Raw genomic sequence first — 21,762 nt, 5'->3', positions numbered from 1 at the left:
TAGCTTGCAAATCCTAACGTGGTGAAATCACACTATCATGAGGAGATAAATTGCGCTGAGATGTTATGAGTATAGGAGTATCACCACTTCTGAGTTAAGTGGTGATTGACACAGAGCAGGAAGACTTTTGTGACCACAGATACTTGATGCTGAATATTAATGGGAATATCTTTGATGACAGGTCAGATATGAGGAGTAGGATACAAAACAAAGAAACAAACAGAGGAAAAAACATGCCCTGACCATCAAGCATCCATCAGAATGACCTGAATTAGCACTCAGGAGAGCATTAACATTGACCCCAGTGTAAGCCTGTCACCTGAGGGTCTTTCGTGTGTTCATTCATTTTATTGCCTTAGCATATTCCCAAACATAGAGGAATGATTTGTGTGGAAAAATAACTCTCTACCAGCCATATTTTAACTTCATTTGTTTTTATTATTCACCTGAATTTACAGTCTGCAAGCTTGTCCACGCAGCACTGTTCTAAACGTATACAATGTGTGTTTTTTGTACTATCTGAAGCCATTAAACTGAAGTATCCTGGTGGTCTTTCAGTGACAGTTGCAGGAGGGTTATACTGATAAGTGCTTATGTGACACAGCCAAGACTTTGGAAAGATGTCTCAAGGTCGGATGTTGTTAGGAATTCTTCTCCAGAAAAACTTTGCAGCATCGTACACACTGATCATACACCTTTTCGAAGTCTTCGGCACTCCCCTAAGAGACAAAACATAAAATAATAATAATAATAAAGGAGAAAGTAAAAGGCTCACTCTTACTCAAAGTATTTACTTACATTTGATGTCTGTGGCAAACAATGGAAATAAACAGTTAAATGAATGCACTACAAATTCATGAAATGTGGTTTGAAAGCACAAAGAAAATGATGGTCTCCGTTATGTTTTTCTCAAGCTGATTACCACATTGTCCGGTCCGATTCCAATGAGTGTTGAAACCCACAACAAATCTGGTGACACAGCTTTTAGTAAGGAAGCAATAAACCGCCAGATTCCAATGTTGTGCTGGGTTCTTACCGAGGCTGAGACGGATTTTTGGGAAACCCTTTCTCGACACGAAAAGTCTCATAACATCAAATTTTTAATATTAAAAACACATATCTGTTGCTACAAACTGACTCACAAAGGAACTGAGGTGATTGGTGAAATGTCACATTTAAAGATCATTACAGCAACTGAAACAACCATTTTTTTGTGAAGCTAAATTGTTTTAAGTATAAAATGTTGCAAAACGTGAAAAAAGTACCCCAGAAAACTGATCGATTATCAGGAATGTAGTCAAATAATTTTCTGTTGATCGACTAATTGACTCGGTGAGGCTGTACTTTGGCACCGTGATGCTTTGACCTAAATGCTAATATCACAACAATGCTAGCATGCTGATTTTTAGCGGGTATATTTACCATTATGCCTTCTGTTAATTACTAATTGGCAGTAGGTATGTTCCCTGAAATCAAGGATAATCAAAGCAAATCCATGCCTAATTCTTTGTTTACATCTATTGTCACGTGGAAAAATGGAAAAAGCCAAATGATATAAAAGCATTGTCCCAGATTATCCTAGCTTCTTTTAACTGTCCTGGGGTTAGCTAGTCTCACAGTAGTCTTCATCACAGTGCTGCTTTACTTACTGAACTCCCAAAATGCTTCCCAACAAGCCTCCTTGGTTGCTACAGCAAAACCATAAACGCTAACACTTACATCAAGACATCATTAATTAGCACTAAACATAAAGTACAGATGAGGTTGAAGGGAAAGTGATTAGCTGTCCAAGTACTTGGACATTAACCCAAACAGACAGGACTATTTATAGAGGCCATGAATGTCTGGACTAAATTTAGTGCCAATCCATCAGGTAGATGTCCAGATATTTCGCTAAAAAGGCAAACATTCTCACAACCAAAGACAAGAATTTCACTCTTTCATCCTCAATGTATGCAGAAGTTGAACAACAGTCCATCTGATAGTTGTCAAGACTGACATGGTGAGTTTCCTGAAGTGGCAGTGGTATTAAGATGGGAAATACAACAATTTCTAGGTAACTGACAGCCATAAGTGCCCAAATTCTGGTTGTAAAAAAGTGATTTTTCAAAGCTGAACTGCTTATGGGTGAATTAGAACGGGTAAGCAGTGTGTCACTTCTGATAATGAAGAAAAATCTAAGCGATCGAACCAACGCTTCAAGCAAGTGGCACTAAACTGATGTCTCCAGCTTATGTCTCCATTTATTCTGGCACACTGACGGTGATCGTCTGCCTCCTCTTCGCTCACTTGGCGATTCACCACAATGTAGAAGCCAACCACATGATTCGTGAGCCCTGGTGAGAAATAACTACATGAAGACACCCCGCTGCTGATCGGTACACAAAGAAAGGTCGTGTCTAAAGTAAAAATTTAGAGAACCTAATACAGCGGACCGCATTCAATAAACCTGTGGTCAACCACAAGCTCTTCTGTCAGCCGCACCACTAATAACTTCATGATTGTTTTATTTGGGATAGCACTTTGTAGACTTTTAAAAAAGCAAGAAGACAGGATGAGTCCAGCAGCGCTCTAACCACATATCACAACCACACATGAAAATTAGCATTTTACACCAGATGGATTACTATTTATTTAAATAAATTATGAAAATATAAAACTTTTGCATGCCCCTAAGGTGTTGATACATCTCCAATCACTACTCAAAGTCAAGCCCTCCCTTTTTTCCCCTGCACTTTTGCCAACTCATCCTTTTTTCTTTCATAACACTCAAGAAGAATAACAGCTTTGAATTTATAATTTACCATGCAACCTGTTCTAAGTTTAGCTCTAAATTCCCTGAAAAACATTCTTCTCGGTTTGCTTTTATGAGTGATGCTTTGTCTGTGGATGGGATACGCTTAGAACGAGGTCATTTCAACATCTGAATCAGAAAGTGATGGTTATCGGAGAGGCTGTTTAACTGAGCTTGCTGAGTGCTGAAGGTGGAGTGCAAGACTTACATACATGAGAACATTTACATCCAAGTCTTGCACAATCTTGGTAAGTGTATTCCACAGTATACAGGAATTTTAAATCTGCCTCTGCAGCAACATTCCTGCGCTTGCACACCAGTAGCGATGTTTTCAATTAACCAGCAGTTTGCAAGAGAAGTGGAGGGGAGCCAGTGTAACGGTAGAGACGTGGCTGGCTGCACATCGGGAAACGGCGACAACAACTCAACGACAAGTGGTTTATTTTGTGGGGAATGAAGACATTATTTGAATGTACACTACTGGCCAAAAATTTTAGAACGCCCCAGTTATTTATTGAATTCAAGTAGTTCAATTCCAACGAATAGCTTGAAATGGTACAAAGGTAAGTGATGAACTGCAAGAGGTTAAAAAAAAAAAAAAGTGAGGTTACCCAAAACTGAAAAATAATGTACATTTCAGAATTATACAAAAAAGACTTTTTTTAGGGAACAAGAAATGGGGTAACTTAAAGCTGTTCTGTGGCAATGGAGGTTGATGAAGCCTTGAAAGTTGGTGCTACCAAATCCTACAGGTGTCACAACTTTTCTGGATTACTGACAACTTCCTCTGCATGAAAGTAGTGTTGGAGACACCATGGCTCCAGACCCTCCAGAGCATTATTTGACCAGTACTGTACTCCAGAAAGTAGTGTGTTGCTATAAAATTGGTGAGGAAAAGACAATTAACAATAGAAGAGAAACAGACCTCTATAATGCTTGAAAATGTACGTAGGTCTTTCCTACAGAGAAATTATGAAGAAAGTCAGGGTGTCAATGAGTCCAGTTTTCTTTTCCAACAAAAGGCTCAGAAACTGGAGGAAACTCTGACAGGAAGAAGTCTGTAGACCCAAAGCCACAACAGAATCAGAAGACAAGTTTCTGAGAGTCAACAGCTTGGTGATAAGCGGCTTCCAGGACAGCAGCTTCATAGAGTAAGAAGTCTCAGTTTCAACTGTGAAGAGAAGACATGGAGTTGGAGGTTTGACAGGTGGAGCTGCAGCAAGAAAGCCACTGCTAAGATGTCAGAATAAGAAAAAAGAGGCTTGCCTGGGCCATGAAACCCCACCAGCGGACTACTGAAGACTGGATGAAGGCATTATGGGCTGGTGAATGATAATTTAAAATCTTTGGTTCATCTCGCAGGATTTTCGTACTCCATTGAGTAGGAGAAAGGATGGTTCCTCAGTGTGTGACATCAACTGTCAAACATGGGGGAGGAAGTGTGACGGTCTGGGGCTGTTCTGCTGGATCCAGGGTCGGTTCTTATACAGAGTGAGAGGAACCCTGAACTTAAACAGCTACCACAGCATTCGGCAGCTCCATGCAGTACCCTCTGGTATGAGAATAGTTGGTCAGGTGTTCATCCTACAGCAAGATAATGACCTAAAACATAAGTCCAAGCTCTGCCACAACTACCTTAGGAAAAAATAACCAGGTGGTGAGCTTAAAAACATGGAGTGGCAGCACAGTCTCCAGACTGAAACCCCATGGAGCTGGTTTGGGATGAACTGGACAGAAGAGTGAAAGCAAAGAACCTACAAGAACCACACATTTATGGGAACTTATTCTACAGAGTTGGGAAGAACTTTCTGAAGAATATTTGATTTCCATTGTGGAAAGAATGCCATCAGTGTGTTCAGCTGTTAAATCTGCCAAAGGTGGTACTTTGATGAGTCGAAAATTTAAAATACATTTTGCTTCTAAACTGATTTTTCAAAATTGATTTGTTTGTTTGTTCTATGTGTTCATTTCAGTTACAATGAGATTAACATGCATAATTTCCAATAAAAAATAGAAAAATTGGGGTGCTCTAAAACTTCTGACTGGCAGTGAATTGTTTAATAAAAGTCGATATTTACTAATCCAGGTTTATCTAATCATGCTCGCAACACAATTTGTCATTTTAAATATGATTTAGCACTTAATTAACAGTGATGCTAAGAATACTAGCGTAACTTACAATCAAACCAAACTCACATCTTTTATCACTGCTATGTGAAATTTACCAACGCTGAATTGGCAGCCCTGAGAGGAAAACCTTTGTTTGGTCCTCACTGGGTATAGAGTGAAGCCAAACAATGCAGTGAAACTAATATGAACTCTTGTTTATCATTTGTGTAAATTAATGTTTTACATTCATGATGTTTTTAACCTCACTTAAAAGTGAAATTCTTGGTTTCATAAACCACCACGTTACAGAATACGGTGTCCTAACTGCAAGTCAAGCACTTGTTTTCATCAGTAAAAGTACCACAAGTTCCTCATTCAGTGCATTAGATGGTAGATATGTAACCAAAGGACTTTTCATTTCACTTGTTACGAGTACACAGTTCTGCTGCCCCAAAAATAGCAACTATTTATGAAGCTAAACCCTGAGAAATTATCAGAGTTATTCAAGGAAATACTGAGCGTAGCTGTTTGTGTACTTACATAATATGGGTCTTGGATGATCCGCTGCTTCTGAGGGTCATATGAGCCAAGAAGCTCAATCTTTGCAGTGTAATTTTTCACCAAGTTCGCTTTCCTGTTTAGCTCACTGTAAAGACCAGAGAGAACATGGAAGTGAAGAAGAACAGAGCAGGGAACAAGGAAAACACTTGAAGGTCTCAGTATGTGACCTCCGAATCAGAATCAGAAAGTCTTTTAATAGAAACACGGGTCAGGTTATAGAGTAGTTTTCAGCTGTCATTTAGATAGGAGGTGGATCTTCTATCTCGTCCTATGTGCAGAACTGTCATCAGAAAATTAATAACACCCATCTGAAGACCTTTACACCTAGGATTCGTTATGAAAACATTTTAAAAAGCTACTGAAGTCGCTCTCAAATTAAAACAGCAAAACAGGAGATCAAACAATTCATGAACTTTCTCAGTCTGCTCAGCTTAACATTTGTAGAGGTAAAAAAAAAAAAAAACTGTGGGGGAGAAAAACCTGCCCAAAGAGCAAAGACGAGGCATCCAAAGAACTCAGTAAGCTGCTTACAGATCAGTACTAATAGGCATGTGATCTTAAAATGATCCCTAAACGTTCAAAGTAGCAAAAAATATCCCTCCCCCTGACCTTTGGAAAGAGCTTAAGAAAGGATATTGCTCATTAAAGGAAAGCATTCACCTCAAAGTTAGTTATAGCTCAATGTTACCACCACTTCCCAGACTTCTGTCAAGATGTTAGCAGGACAACGCAGCTCCATGCCTTTCAAGGCAAATGTGGTTTTTGATCCGAGGCAGATAATGATAAGTAAAGCACCGATGTTTTCAGCGTCTGTGTTCAACTCTGATCAGGAAAATAAACCATGCAGCTGAGGGCCGAAACAAACCTACCTCAAGTTGTTCTCATCCATGCACAGAATGTACTCGAAGCTCGTGAAGTCTGCCTTGGTCACCTGGAGCGGGGCAGAAACGCAGAACAAGAAATATTAATATATGACTTTTGGCTCTATGAGGATACACAGTACGGACAGCAGAGAATCCCTATGCTGCTTCAAAGGAGGGTGAATCTTATGTATTCATTACGTTTTTCACACACACACATTCAAAGTTAATACCACAAAGACAACAGAAGTACGAGAAATCATGGTCTGCATTTTCAGCAACAGTCATTACCTGTATTTATTGTACATTACACCTCATTTATTTTAAGTTTCGGCACAGCAGCGGATGCCATCATCCCTGTGCTGGGTTAAAGCAAAAATAATGCATGTAATCGAATGTCACCGTCGATAATTTTATTTCCCCTTCCTATTGTATCACAGCTGCTTTGACATACTGCTAATGCATTTCCGACTGCCAGACAGTTAACTGCTTTTAATATTCTAGCGAACAGCAGGAAGCCTTTTACGGGGAAGCAGTCCCAGGAAGCTCGCTGTATTTGCCACTGAAACTAGATCCGACAGCAGTCATTCTTGAAAATGTCACCGACGCACCTAGACAGTGTTCATTTTGAACATTTTTGCCAAAGTACATTTCACAAGGAACTGATTTTAAGTAGCAGCCTCGCTTAGTCACATAATATACACTACAGTTCAGAAGTTTGGGGTCATCCAGACAATTTCATGTTTACTATGAAAACTCACACTTTTATCCATGTGCTAACATAACAGCACAAGGGTTTTCTAATCATCAATGAGCCTTTCAACACCATTAGATAACACAATGTAGCATTAGAACACAGGAGTGATGGTTGCCGGAAATGTTCCTCTGTACCCCTATGGAGATATTCCATTAAAAATCAGCTGTTTCCAGCTAGAATAGTCATTTACCACATTAACAACGTCTAGACTGCATTTCTGATTGATTTAATGTTATCGTCACTGAATAAAACTGCCTTTCTTTCAAATATAAGGACATTTCTAAGTGATCCCAAACTTTTGAACGGTAGTATAATTTACAGGCAACAGACTGCACATCTCACTCGCTCTTTCTTACGGTGTTGAAAACTACCTCTGCTAAATGCAGTATAAAAATGTAACTGCGCTTCCAATTATTGTTGGCTCAGGTAGAGCAATCTTAGCGCAATAATTATAAGAAAACTGGGTTAAGGGAGACATCTAAGCTGCACATCTGTGAGGGTGTAGAGGAGTGTTCGATGTGCTTGGTGATGGTTTAACGATACGACAAGCAATAAAGAAATCAGGCAGCACCCGGGACAGAGTACAAGTGTTTGGAGAGTCAATTTATGGGAATGCCATAAAATCTGAGGGGAGTGAGAATCAGAAAAGCCTCATGCACGCCCTCCTCAGAGGCCTGACAGAGACATTAATGCAATTTCTGAAATATCTGGCTGACAGCGAGCTGGGAGGGTTTCATTGCAGATGAGGAATGAACGGGGAGACGCACATGGCAGAGTTCAGATAAAACTCAAAAGGAAGTCATGAAGGAATGGCACCGGAAAATTCTATTAAAATAAATATACATTCTGACACGTCAACATGGGAAAAGCACAGGTGTGAACAATAAAATTCAGTTCCAAAGTAAGTTACTGTACAAAATCCAGCTGTTAAGCAAAAATAGGAAGAAATAATGAAAAAAAAAAAAAAAACTTATTACAGAGAAAAGTCATCTTAAAGTGGGGCAAAAATCAAGATAAGCAACAATGAATGGGAAACAACACAAACTAAAACAGAAAATAATTTGTTCAAATGTTTGGGGTCACTTAGAAATGTCTTTATTTTGGAAAGAAAAGCAGTTTTTTTGCAATGATGATGACGTTAAATGAATCAGAAATGCAGTCTAGACACTGTTAATGTGCTAAATGACTATTCTAGCTGGAAACAGCTGATTTTTAATGGAATATCTCCATAGGGGTACAGAGGAACATTTCCAGCAACCATCACTCCTGTGTTCTAATGCTACATTGTGTTAGCTAATGGTGTTGAAAGGCTCATTGATGATTAGAAAACCCTTGTGCAGTTATGTTAGCACATGAATAAAAGTGTGAGTTTTCATGGAAAACATGAAATTGTCTGGGTGACCCCAAACTCTTGAACGGTAGTGGATGAGAACAAAGTTAGTCAATGTATTATATATTTAAAAAATGCATTTAAATCTACCATGAAAATTGAATCTATTTTTACAGACCTCTATATCAATACAAAAAGCGTCCATTTCCATGCACGGCTTTTATATTACCCACTAACACATTTAATAACAACAGGAAAAACACCAGATAATTAAATGTAGAAATCTTTGTAAAACACTATAATGCAGCTGTAAGCACATAAAAGCACATTTTTGGTTCATTTTCTGTTTATATAACAGCCTCCACTTGAGGGTGCCCATAGAACGAGTGACAGCTGTGGACAAATATATAAATAAATTCTCATACGGACTTAAAAATTGAAAATAATGTGCTAGAATACATTCAGTAAATATTTATATATTCCCTAATGTATTGCGTTACCAAAACACTGTCTCATGTTATCTTGTTTTTTCATTTCTTTTAGTAATAGCGATGGTGGGAAAGACCAAGATCTCAGCCTGTAAAACTTATCTGTGCACCATCAAAACTAAAACAATGACAGATGAAATTAATGTAATGGCAGAAGGTATTTGGCAGAGACTGATGGTCATTCCTCGAATGTTGACTCAGTGATAACATATTGACAGCTAGGAAATCCAAACTTCAGCTCCCTCATGTCTGGTTGGCGAGCTCTGATAAGAGATAAACACTACATGTTGCACGTTATGGATCACTTCAGAGCACGCCTGCTCTATTACACAACACACATTTGTTTGTTTGAGAAAACGCCGGTCTCCTAACAATGTCCCACTTGGCCAGCTTCTTGGATGCTGGCCGTACAAAAAGTTCGGCAAAGTGAGAGGGTGGGAGTAAAAACAAAACACGGTGATAAAGGAAAAGAGGAAAAAGCAAAAGCTTGTCAAAGCTCATTGTGTGGATTTGGCTGGGTTTAAGCCAAAGGTTGAGCCTCCCCATCGCTGCTTTGAGGAGATTAGATGAGGGTCTGACCGAACGGGTTTGCGGTGAGACAAAGTAAGGAGAGGGCAGATCTCAAGCACGGGGTGAAAACCCTGCAGTTCTCTCAGGGAAAGGAGTGTTTTAAGGGCACTGGGGAATAGCAGTTGCTCTGAAGATAAGCCAGCACAGCATAAGACCTGAGGGCCCAACATGGACGAAACATCTTGATGTAATTTCAGGCCCATTTCAGGATTTGAAACATGTGCGATATGATGATTGCTACACTGAATTCATCAATTTTTCAGACACCACAGGCAGACCTGGAGAGCAGGTCCTTTGCAACTTTCACAGACAATCAAACAGAGACTTGTTTTAAGCTAACAGGACTACCATCTCAACATTCAGATAACCTGACGATAGTATTCTCAACAGGACTGTATGTGGTAGGCATTTTCAAACAGGCCCCTGTAATGTTTAAATAGATTAAAAGTACTGAAATATAAGCATTCTTGGCTGAGTAGCACCACCCCCCTATGAGGGTATCTCCACCCACAGTCTGAGACAACTTCATAAAGATCTGCTTTTCTTTTCTCTCGCGAGTGCCGGACCCACTAGCATCACGTTGGCACTAAGAGCTAAACAATTGCTCTGTTGTTGTCTGAACAGACCGGGACAAATTAGCTCCCAGCCTTAGAGGTCAGAGGAGCTGAGTAGATGGTTTATTTTTGATGGCAATGTTAAAGCTAAAAACACAAACTGGGTCAGTACAACACAGGACTGGAAATTGAACTGTTCCTCAATAAATCTCAAAACAAACTGTGTGTGGCAATAAAACTAGAGACGAGGGAACGATAAAGTACTTTAAAAATAATTATATTATGTGTTTGTTTGCCTGTTTAGCTGAGGTAATATTTAGATATCATTTTCCAGAATGTTACTGCCGTTCGCTAGCCTGTAAAATGAACTCCATCTAATCAGCACTGTTATAAAACGTGAAATTAAAACGAGTGAAACTGTAAACACTGTGTGTTGCTGACAGAGATTCACAAGGAATGTATGAGTTGCCATGAATCATCCACCAATGGATCTGGAGTTAGCATGTTACCCAAGTAGAAAATGTGTTTTATGTCCATCTGTATTTTGTAAAACTGACATGATTTAATTGTGCATTAAGAAGTGTGTTTGTTGCTGCAATAAAGGGAAATCTCATCTCAGAGAAAACCAGCGCTGCAAACACTACAGTTCAAAAGTTTGGGGTCACCCAGACAATTTCATGTTTTCCATGAAAACTCACACTTTTATCCATGAGCTAGCATAACTGTACAAGGGTTTTCTAATCATCAACGAGCCTTTCAATACCATTAGCTAACACAATGTAGCATTAGAACACAGGAGTGATGGTTGCTGGAAATGTTCCTCTGTACCCCTATGGAGACATTCCAGTAAAAATCAGCCGTTTCCAGCTACAATAGTGTTACGGCCACCAGTATTGGTGTGCCGTTTGATTCTTGAGGTGGTGTTCCTGTTGGGCCTTTGTGTGGGGGAGAGTTACATGTGTGGGTTCAGCTGTGGTTGTTTCAGAGTCTCTAGGAACCTAGCTGCCAGCCATTCCAGCTGATGACACCAGAGCTGACGACCTGCCCTACAATCCGGTTCTCTCCGCCCTCCGGCCGTCCTGATTGGGCCACCCTCCAGCTCCCCTCCACCTCTGATCCAACTAGATGCAGCCTTCACCACACCTGCAACCTATATAGCTGCCACCATGCCATTAGTTTGGGTGGTTGGTACTTTGACCAGTCCACCCTGGTGCCTCTTTGTGTGTGGAACTTTCTTTGTGTTTCAGTCTGCAGGTGCGGTGGTGGGTTGGTGGGTACCGCAGACACTTCGGTCGGTAGATACTCGTGGTGAGATCTGCCGACACTCTGGGTTTCTGTTGGCGGCTGCTATCTTGGTGTGGAGCTTGCTGTCGAGCGGAGACTGAGGCTCAAATTAGCAGCCTGCCACTGTAGTGAAGAAGCCACTCTGCCTTAGAGTCTTTGAACTGTGAAATCAGTGAGTGTGAGGCACCAGTTTTGTTTGATTCGTTTGTACACCCTTTGTATTAGTTTTTGTTCCTGGTGGTGGGTGTTGCTTCTGTAGTTTGGTTTGGCTAGGGAATTTAGTTGTTTTCTTTGTGTTAGCTTAGTTACAAACTCTGTTAGCCTTCATTATGTTAGAATCTGTTCTTTGTTTGTTGTAACACTCATCAGTCTTGTGTTTTATTGTAACTTTTACGTTCCTTTGCTAATAAGCAATAAATCCCTTACCTAAACCAATAACATCTGGTTATTTTGTTGCATCCAGCCAACCCTTAGAGGTTGGATCGTAACAAATAGTCATTTACCACATTAACAATGTCTACACTGGATTTATCATTCATTTAATGTTATCTTTATTGCAAAAAAAGCTGCTTTTCTTTCCAAAATATACATTTCTGAGTGACCCCAAACTTTTGAACGTTAATTTATATTAATTATAATCAGGACTTATCTGTCAGAAATGATACAAGGAACAACTGATTAAATTGTGGGGGTGTATCACACATATTTAGTTCATATATAGAAGAGTTTCAGCTAAAATGAAAGGAAAGGTTTACAAAACTGTGGTGGGACCAGCCATGTTGTAATGATGTTGGCATTGGCACCTCGGCAGTTATTTCTACAGCCTCACAACCGAAAGCCCGTGAGAGAGACCTCCGTGTGGAAGTGACCACATGGAGGAGGAGGATGTGAAGAGGATTCCTGCTCTCCTGGAAACACATGATGTGTTTCTGATCATCAAACTCAAATCCAGAAATTCCTGAGGGAGGCCAGCTTCACACATTTGTAGAATGTGTGGCTCATGGAAGAGGGTATTATACTCAGTGTTTATGTTAAAGGGTGAGAGAACATCAGGCTAAGAGAAACCCTGTTCCCCAACACATCACAAAAACATCAAACAATCAGGAACATCGTGGGGAACATGACAATCGCCCAAGATGTTCATTTGACCTCTAAACTTCAAACCCATTCTGATCAACCCAAAGGATCCATTGCCAACGTCCCGGCTCCGGACCCCATAGGACACCCTGAGAGGTCCTCTGGTCCAGACCCGATGGTTCAGACCACATAAGGGGGACCAACACAGTATTAGGCAGTGGTCATAATGTTATGTCTGATTGGTTCACATTTAATTTATATACAACAACAACTAGACAAATACTACTCATGATCTCTTAGAAGAAAGGTGTTGTGGTACTTACTCATTAGAAATTCTGACCAAAGCAAACCACACAAAACTATGTTCACTTGTGGAAAATGGTAATAGTCATTTACCTTCAATAAAAAATAAAAAAAAAACTGGCAATATAACAACTACTGATATTTAGTGTTCCTTTCAATCACCTGTGATCAGATTTTAGTTAAATTCTTTGTCTTCAGTTCAGCAGTTCTTGTTCTTTCACATCAAACATGTTGACCTTAATAAATCCCATAAAGTATCAATTTAACTAAACCTGCTCTAAAGAAAGCTACACACAACCAGTAATATGACATAATGTACGCGACAGCAACATCACACTCGCGCAGACACACATTATGTGAGGACCCATGGGGCATCTGGCGGTACCTGTCTGGCCCTGTGGCTCGTCTCAATGCCATGCTTCCTGAGGCAGGCCAGACCGCGGCCGTCCGGTGAGCTGCCTACATTCCAGTCAGATGTGGCGCCACTGTCTATGACCCACTGCAACAACAGAGAACAAAAAGGGGGCGCTAGCTACTGTACTACAGGTGTAGAGGAGGGTGGTCGTACCTGCCGGGCCACATGGCTCATGGGCACGCCATGCTTCTTCATGCAGGCTTGACCGCGGTGGTCTGGAGAGCTTCCTATCTCATAGGTGGAGGTGGCAGCACTGTCTATCCTCCACTAGGTAGAGCAGAGCACGGGGGACAACAGGGCATCCACAGGTCAAATTAATGGCAAATGTTACTAATGAATCTTCTTTACAAATAGTAGTCAACTGATTATTAGGTCTTGTAATTATGAGCAATTTCACTTCTGTTATTTCATAATAGTTTAATCATCTTATATCACAAAACTGTTTGTACCCTTGACCAAGCAGTGTCATGTGAGAAGAATTCATATCAGCTACCAGATTGTAAACACACAAAATCTTAATTTAACACTCATAACATGTAATAATAATCAGTGGAAACATTCTTTGAAAACGTTTCTTGGTAAATTATTAGGGTAAGACATCAGAATTCCAAACTTCACACCCTGAAGGATTTATTAAGAAAATCTCATTTTGATTCTGCTTACTGCTTCCTAAACACATTCAACTCACACTAGGTTCCTAAACTGTACACAACTATCTCAGATGTTGTGCTCTGATTTGTCCCTGTCATGAATCATGTGAGCTGAAAGCCCGTGTGTCTGTCTGCTGATGCATTCATCGTAATAAGTCATGACCCCACTTAGCTGTTGCAGAGTTACTTCACTTGCTGATGAACAGCACAAGTTGTACAACTGTATGGCAACAATCACCTTAATTAAGCAAATACTGCTATAAAACTGTTTACAAGGATGGGATGGGGCTCTCGTAAACACAAACCAGAAAACAGGAGGAAGTCGTAGTAAAACCCTCCTCTGTTACAGTGCATCCAACACAGAGACTTTCAGAGATTATTCTGATTATTAGGCATATTAACACTGACTAATGTGACTTTTTTATGAATGAGGTAACCTGCTGCTCCTTCTCTCAGACACCTGGAGAGACTCACTTCACAACAAACCCATCAGTCTACATTATTACCTTCCTTAAAGGGGACGTGCAGTCAGACTGTGTTAACTTCTCTCCCTAAGAAAAACTGCATCTACATATATTGATGTAAGTATTAGAGTTTGCTGAATTATTCCGTTCCTTCACTGAAATAAAACCATTAATACCACACTGTGAAAGTCCTGCATTGAAAATGTTATGAAAGTAAAAAATATGTTCAAATAATCAGGTAAATTTACACTGGAATTAAAAGTATAATGACTGAATGTCTCTGGTGATTGCTATGCTATAATACAGTAGGTCATATCAGCATGCATTAATGTAAATGCAGGATGTTAATGTTGTAGTATCCTGAACCACGGGCCTCTCAAAGAAATGAAAGAAGCGGAATCAATAAGCAGAATCAAAGTTGTTAAAGGCAAATGACACCCAATCCTGACAGCATTTCACATGACATACATCAAATTAAAAGTGGTTCTATGTGCCCAACACTAGAAACTATTACTGTTGCTACTTTTAGAGATGTATGAAATTACATATAAATTACCGTTCAAAAGTTTGAGGTCACTGAAAGAAAAGCTTTTTTTTTTCAATGAAGAGAACATTAAACGAACCATAAGTACAGTCTAGACCAGGGGTCGGCAACCCGCGGCTCCGGAGCCGCATGCGGCTGTTTCGGCCCTCTGTTGTGGCTCCCTGTAACTTTGGAAAATAAATTGTTCTGCCTTTCCGGTCGCGTTTCAATGCATTTTAATATAGACAATATTATTGTGAAATTACCGCTCTTATTTTGACGTGTCACTCCACCGGATGGGCTGCTGGGGTACTATTGCATGAGAGCGCAGAGTTGAAGCAGAGAGATAACACGGAGCTTCCGATTCCCACACGTTTCATGCCTTTTTTGTTGTTTTACTCCTAGAGAAGCAACGCCTGTAGTTTCACATCATTTTGTACTCAAGAATGGCAAGCCTGTGTATTAAAGCTCCACTCCAAGAAAGACACGTCTTGTCTTTGAGTCAAAAGTACTCATGATAGGGTAATACACGTTACTCGCAAGAACATGGCTCGATGTCCAGGCAGCAGGTCAGAGAGTCAGAGGAGTGTCGTCTTGGAAAATAGGGCAGCGACTTACCGGAGAAAAGTTATTAGCTTCAGATAAATAGATAAATAGATTTTACAAGTTAAATAGACATTCGCAAAATATTGATTTCCAGCTAACGTTATGTAACATATGAGGTCCAGGAGCAAAAATGACATTAACCAAGTAAGATAAATATTAGTGGAAGGACACGATTAAAAAAATGAATATCTAATTAGAGGCTGATTAACAAGGGCACTGAGGTAAAAAGTGATATGTGCAGTGTTGTCTTCATTTTAAATGTCAAAAGGATTTTGCAGCTCCCGGTGTTTTCTTTTCTGTGGGAAACGGGTTGAAATGGCTCTTTGAGTGTTAAAGGTTGCCGACCGCTGGTCTTGACATTGTTAATGTGGTAAATGACTATTCTAGCAAAAAAAGACTGATTTTTACTGGAATATCTCCATAGGGGTACAGAGGAACATTTCCAGCAACCATCACTCCTGTGCTCTAATGCTACATTGTGTTAGCTAATGGTGTTAAAAGGATAACTGATGATCAGAAAACCCTTGTACAGTTATGTTAACACATGAATAAAAGTGTGAGTTTTCATTGAGAACAAGAAATTCTCTGGGTGACGGTGACCCCAAACTTTTGAACGGTAATGTATAAAACAGTTATTTTAAACTATGTATGTGACCTGTACATTATTGTGACAATGCAACAATAAACTAATAATAACTTTACCTTATCGGCAACGCCAGCATCCATCGCCATCTTTCTGAAGACAGCTTCAGCGATGGGGGATCTGCAGATATTCCCTGTTTACAAAAACAACAATGTAGCATTAGAACACAGGAGTGATGGTTGCTGGAAATGTTCCTCTGTACTCCTATGGAGATATTCTATTAAAAACCAGCTGTTTCCAGCTAGAATAGTCATTTACCACATTAACAATGTCTACACTGGATTTATCATTCATTTAATGTTATCGTCATTGGAAAAAACTGCTTTTCTTTAAAAAATAAGAACATTTCTAAGTGACCCCAAACTTTTGAACAATAGTGTATATTTTTCCCCCCTAAAGAGAGGCTGTGCGGCACCAAAATTATGATCATTTACAACAAATCATTTTACCCAATTGTGTTATATGGATTATAATTTACTCAAGCACAATAGCCATTTTTGTGAAAAATGTAAAAATAACAGGAAAATTCTCTTAAGTAATGTAACACAGATTGGTTGCCTCAGACCGAGCATGGTTTCCGTTGTGCGTCGTCACCGCCAAAACACCTGTCCTGAACCACGAAAAACCCCGTTGAGAACGATAATGTCGTCCACATAACCCAGTTGGAATGCAACACAAAATGTTCAGACCTTGTGGCTCCACAGAACCTGACGTTGTTAATGGATCGAGGCCCCACCACTGTTACATCTGGAAAATTATTGCAGGCTTTGATAAACACTTGTTCATTAAACTCGTCTCCAATTTTTAAACTAGACCAGTTGTGGCGGCGTTTCTGAGGGGAGATCAGGGAGGTCTGTGGCCGTCAGTGACATCCAACTAACCACCACCCATCTTTCTGATAAATCCAGTTCAATGTCCTACGGCATCCAGAGGGTTGCTAACAGCTGCAGTTAGCTGGGCAGCCTGTCCATAGCGTTGCTCAGTTGCCAGAGTCACACACAAACATCAAAGTCTTAACAGGAGCAAAAGTTTAAGTTGTGGCTTCCAGCTGTTTGCAGGAGTGTTCCCACTGAGATCATTTAATACCTGCAGCATCAGACGGTAGGAACCAAAAGAGAGTCTCCAAAGCAAGGAAGTTGCACGCCTTAACATACAACAGAACAGTAACCTCATTACTTACGTAGAAATATAAATTATCCTCAGCACTGAAACAGGGTCAAATGCTACATGAAACTGTGTAATCTTTTAAACCTCTGACAGGTGAGCCAGAGTTCATCAGCTGCAGTTAAATAAGTCCTGAGAGCTGATCACAGCTAGAATATGAAACTGTAAAACTCTGATCCTAACATCGCAGGATTTTAGGAGACTTTTACAGTTCAAAGCAGAAAAGTACAGCATCTAGATTCATTTTAGAACGTGACCCCTGTAAGCCCACTAACAATGAAAACAGGCACCATAAGTGACTTAGATGAGTTATTGCCACATGTTGACAGAATTTTCCAAGTTGAAATCATAAATAAACTATAGATGTCTTGCCTATGAGTGAACTTTTCCCCCTCAGATACCCTGCAGCATCTCTGGTCCTGGGCTACTTTCAACAATCAGTCACTCTAACTGTACCTGCACTGTTTTATGCATATCACATAATTACTAACAGTATGCAATGCCTTAACTCTCACACTGAAATAATAGACATAACAGAATTCCTAAAAGTCGGCTTGGGCTTTTGGTTTAATGGCATAATCATTGAAGTCAGTGCTTTGTCGGCATTAATATAATTACCCAACATGTTGCTTTAATTTACTATGACAAATGCATTTTTGTCCCGGTAGTACTGCGTGTGGCCGTGCGTTTTCCTTTTAGTGGCCGAACTTTACAGCCTCTGTGCATGGAGATGGTTTGTACAGACTCTTGAACATGCCTGGCTCCAAACCCAACCATCTCCCATCATGGACAACTGGCTTGGAGCTCCAGACCTGAATTCCAGCCCTGGTTCCTCTCCCCACCTACCGACCTGCACGACTGCCCATCACCCTCCGCCAATCAAACTGCAGCAATTACTACACCTGAGGTATAAATCCGCACCCAAACTCACAGTGAAGACAGCTGTGATCTAACGTGAGCAGCTCGCCTTGGTGCCTCTTGTCTTTGTGTTTCATGGAGGAAGGAGCACCAACTATGCAAACACTTTACCATGTGCAACTGATATCGATTTGCTTTGCTTCAAACAAAAGTAACTCAAAAGCATCCCAAAATATAGTAACTTGAGGGCCGTTTGACATTTACATTAACAGGCCAGACATGACAAGCTTGAATTCAAACCAATAGGCTCATCATACTGGAAGAAACAAACAAAATTTAAAAAAAAATTGAAGTTTGGCTGCAGAAGAAAAAGAAGAAGAGGGGATCTGAGAGTAAATAATCTCTCCATCTATTTTCAAACAAGCAAAGTCCACCGTAGGTAAGGGAAGCCAATGTTCTGTTTCATCCTGACTGAACGTCACTCAGAAAGCTGTAGATGTAACTTCTGTTAGCAGCTGTGTAGCTTAGCTAGACGTCACTCGTTGTCCCTCATTTCCTCTGCTTATTGAAGTAATTGAGAAATAGTTACCAACTCATTTGTTTAGTTTCACACTTGCACTCACTAGTAAGTTACTTCTGTTCGTCACATGGGTGCTGCTATGGTGTCTTTAAGTCTGGCTAAAGAGTTTAGTTGTTTTGTTTTGTTTTTTGTCTGAGGAAGTTTTCTGTTAGACTGTTGGGTTTCATCTGGTTCTTAGATTTACTAAAACCATGCTTAGTTGCAGTATTATAACCATTTTTTGTTACTTATCTCCCTAAGACATAAATTGCTCTACCAAACCAAGAGCGCCTGGTTATAGTTATCTTCCTAGCTCACCCGGGGCAGCTGGGTTGTAACACTCCATAATTGCTACATCGTGACATCAGTTGTTTTTGGTTCCAGTCACCGGTCACCTGCAGGCAACACTACGGCTTTAGATAATGGCGGCAGTGGCAAATTCCAACTTGGATCGGTCTAAAAGTTTCCAAAGGTTCTGAAAAAAGGAAGTGCCTCACACAGTTTCAGTGCCATACCACAGCAGCACAGCACAAGCACCTGAGGGGGACCCACAGCTAATGAGCACAAAAGAAACTTCACACCTGTACTTTCTCCACTGTGCTCACACATAGTGTACAAATTCCCCAAAAACTGTTCTTAGATATCTCTGTTTCTGCTGTCAGACAACAGAAAGAAGAGAAATAGTGACTGAACCATGGCTCAGTAAGACTAAATATTAACCAGCAGTCACTTCCAAGTTGCACCGCTAAATCCTCTTTTTGTAACAGCACCGATGTCTGACAAACTCACCACGCATGTGAGTTAAAGAGGACTGCTGTGCTGCGGTTTTGACTATATTTTTGCAAAAAAAATAAACAACAAATACACAATAAAGACAAACCAACTGCTTTAGCTGTTCTCTGTTTGTAAAACATTGTGTTTAAATGTTGCACTTTGTTCACTACACAGACCTAATGTAGAAACAGGCATTTCTCTTGGAGCTACACTACAGACGTAAAAATTAATCCCTAATTCTTCTTCAATGTGATCATGTTGGAAAGGAACAAAAAAATCAAGTTTAACCCTGCAGGTTTCCACAGTAATATGTAAACTTTTATTTATCATACTACCCTGTATATGTCTATGTATATGACATGTCATTTGTCAATAAAAAACGAACCTAAATTAAATTTGTTTTTTTGTTGGAGGAAAAATAACTTTAAAAATTCTGGTTCTCTATCCAGACTTTAACTGACCTTGCCTTGTGGCAAAGATCATTGTCTCATTGGGAAATCCAGTCATTGGAGGTCGGAAAGAGTTTTCCAGCTGATGGAAGAAGACTGTTTTCAAGAGTAGCCCTGTACATGACCTGGTTCATTTTCCCTGTTCCACTCACACTGAAACAACCCCAGATCATCACCAATCCACCCCCATGGTTTACTGTAGGGGCAAACAGTCTGGTTTGTAGCTTCTCCAGGCTTCCTCCTAACCAGTAAGTTGCCTGGACTGTGGATCCAGTGAAAATTGGATTCATCACTGAAGAGAACCTCAGCCCAATCATCAACAGTCCGATCCTTGTGATCCCAGCAAAGAATAACCGGGCTTTCCTTTGCCTTTGATTGATGAAGGGTTTCTTCCTGCCCTGTGAGACTTTAGACAAGCTTCAAGAAGTCAGTTTCCAACTGTCCTTACCAAACAAGTCCCATTTCACCACAGTGCCCACTCATTTTAAGGTCCCTGGAGGTCTGACGACGATTCCTGATACAAGAATGGATGAGTGACGTCATCTTGTTGGGTAGAAAGATATTTTCTGCCGCGACCAGCTAGCACTTTAGTAGTATTATGTTCAGCTTCTTTTTTCTTGTTGTACTGAAAAGCTGTTTTTGAGATCGTCAGTTTTTTCGCTACCTGTCTCTCACTCGTGACAATTTCCAGCAGTGCCAAGATGGCTGCCTTTGTGGCTTCATACAATTCTTTTGTTTTAGGCGTTATGTGAGAACTGACAACTTCTGAGTTGTGCTACAGCTTGAATGCCAGCAGGAAACTACTCTAGGCCTTTGCATGTACAGTGCTGCTGATGACATGAAATGACCTCTTATACAGCCTGGGAATACAATTAAGCTTAAGCATGTCAAATAGGACAGAAAGTATTATGGAATCAGCTGCATTTTCATATATTATTTCATATTCATCAGGGAATATACCTTTAGTGGTACCAGGCATTACAATGAACAAGAAATTGAAGAAAACAAGGGTGGTCTAGAATTTGTTTTTCCATGACTGTCTACAGTCCTGGTAAAATGAGCCATCCTTCTTGTATGCAAATCCAGTGTTGTGGTAAAATGAATCATCTTCGCAGTATTTTGAGCTGAGAATTTGCAGTACACATTCTAGGGAAATTTCGTTATTGATTTACTGAAAAGGGACACAGCATGTAACAATACAGTGTAGATGACACCAAGGGTCATGAACAAGCAGCTTCCACAGTGGACTTCGGCCTGTCTGTGTCTGATTTCATTTCCGGGATTCTGTCATAAAAACTCATCCCTGAAATGAATGAAGAAAACGTTACTCAGCGTTTTCGCATTATGAGTCATACTTTCGCTATACAACTGACCAGACAGCAACTACACATAAGTGCGAGGTTCCATTTTAAAAAATAAAGTGGTTTTACTAAATAAAAACTTAGCGTGGAAGTTCGCAGCGCTGTCACATCCATTGAAAGAGAGCGGCGTAGCAGTTAGCTGTCCGGCTAACGCTCTCTACAAAACCCAGCGACGAATAAACGCTTTGAATTGGTGAGCTGGTAATAAGTTACGTTTGTTTGAATCAGTCACACCGGTCTGGACGAGCTTCTACGGTTTAAATAAAGACGTATCTTACCCAAACAAACGAACAAGACCGACTTAGGAGCAGGGGCTGCCATGTTGTTTTGTGGGGTCCTTTACGATGCCAGCGGTCAGTGGCTCCGAAGTGATGCCTGAACAAAACTCATGTGTAATACATGAACATACTGTAGGAGTGATGACAGTAGCTTAAGTTCTGATCGTTTTCTTTCTTTTCTTTTTACAGCACTGTGTTTCTTACTTTAACAGACACTTAATTTGTTTAATAGTTACCTTGTAAATAATTTAGAACAAACTGCGATTGTTATTGTGAGTAAAATGCTGCTTACAAATGGTTGCAAAAGTATTAATAATCCAATCACATTTAT

At 40.2% G+C, this 21,762-nt stretch overlaps 1 protein-coding gene across 2 annotated transcripts; it reads right to left on the bottom strand.

Annotated features, from left to right (window-relative positions):
- Window positions 1-417: 417 nt before the first annotated feature.
- On the bottom strand, window positions 418-21,554 carry acp1 (acid phosphatase 1). 2 transcript variants are annotated; one of them, XM_051960829.1, is made up of 6 exons: window positions 21,432-21,554; window positions 16,048-16,121; window positions 13,256-13,369; window positions 6,334-6,395; window positions 5,444-5,549; window positions 418-719 (listed from the first exon to the last, which is right to left on the bottom strand). In XM_051960829.1, the coding sequence occupies exons 1-6, from the start codon at window positions 21,472-21,474 to the stop codon at window positions 642-644; spliced, it is 477 nt and encodes a 158-aa protein (XP_051816789.1). In that variant the 5' UTR covers window positions 21,475-21,554; the 3' UTR covers window positions 418-641. The 2 variants fall into 2 exon arrangements, with proteins under 2 accessions (XP_051816789.1, XP_051816790.1); XM_051960830.1 differs by lacking the exon at window positions 13,256-13,369 and adding an exon at window positions 13,073-13,186 and having other exon boundaries at window positions 21,432-21,512.
- Between the last annotated feature and the right edge of the window lie 208 nt (window positions 21,555-21,762).

This window comes from Acanthochromis polyacanthus, chromosome 16, assembly GCF_021347895.1.
Source record: "Acanthochromis polyacanthus isolate Apoly-LR-REF ecotype Palm Island chromosome 16, KAUST_Apoly_ChrSc, whole genome shotgun sequence".
NCBI lineage: Eukaryota > Metazoa > Chordata > Actinopteri > Pomacentridae > Acanthochromis > Acanthochromis polyacanthus.
Note: the sequence above shows the minus strand (reverse complement) of the source record. Positions and strands in the feature narration are given on the sequence as shown.

Bases quoted from the DNA above. Each gene is read 5' to 3' on its own strand.
- acp1 (XM_051960829.1), bottom strand. From the start codon at position 21,474: ATGGCAGCCCCTGCTCCTAAGTCGGTCTTGTTCGTTTGTTTGG. The intron at 5,550-6,333 runs GTAGGTTTGTTT...TGGTCTTTACAG, and splicing joins ATGGATGAGAACAACTTGAG to TGAGCTAAACAGGAAAGCGA. The intron at 720-5,443 runs GTAAGTACACAA...TTTGTCTCTTAG, and splicing joins TCATCCAAGACCCATATTAT to GGGAGTGCCGAAGACTTCGA.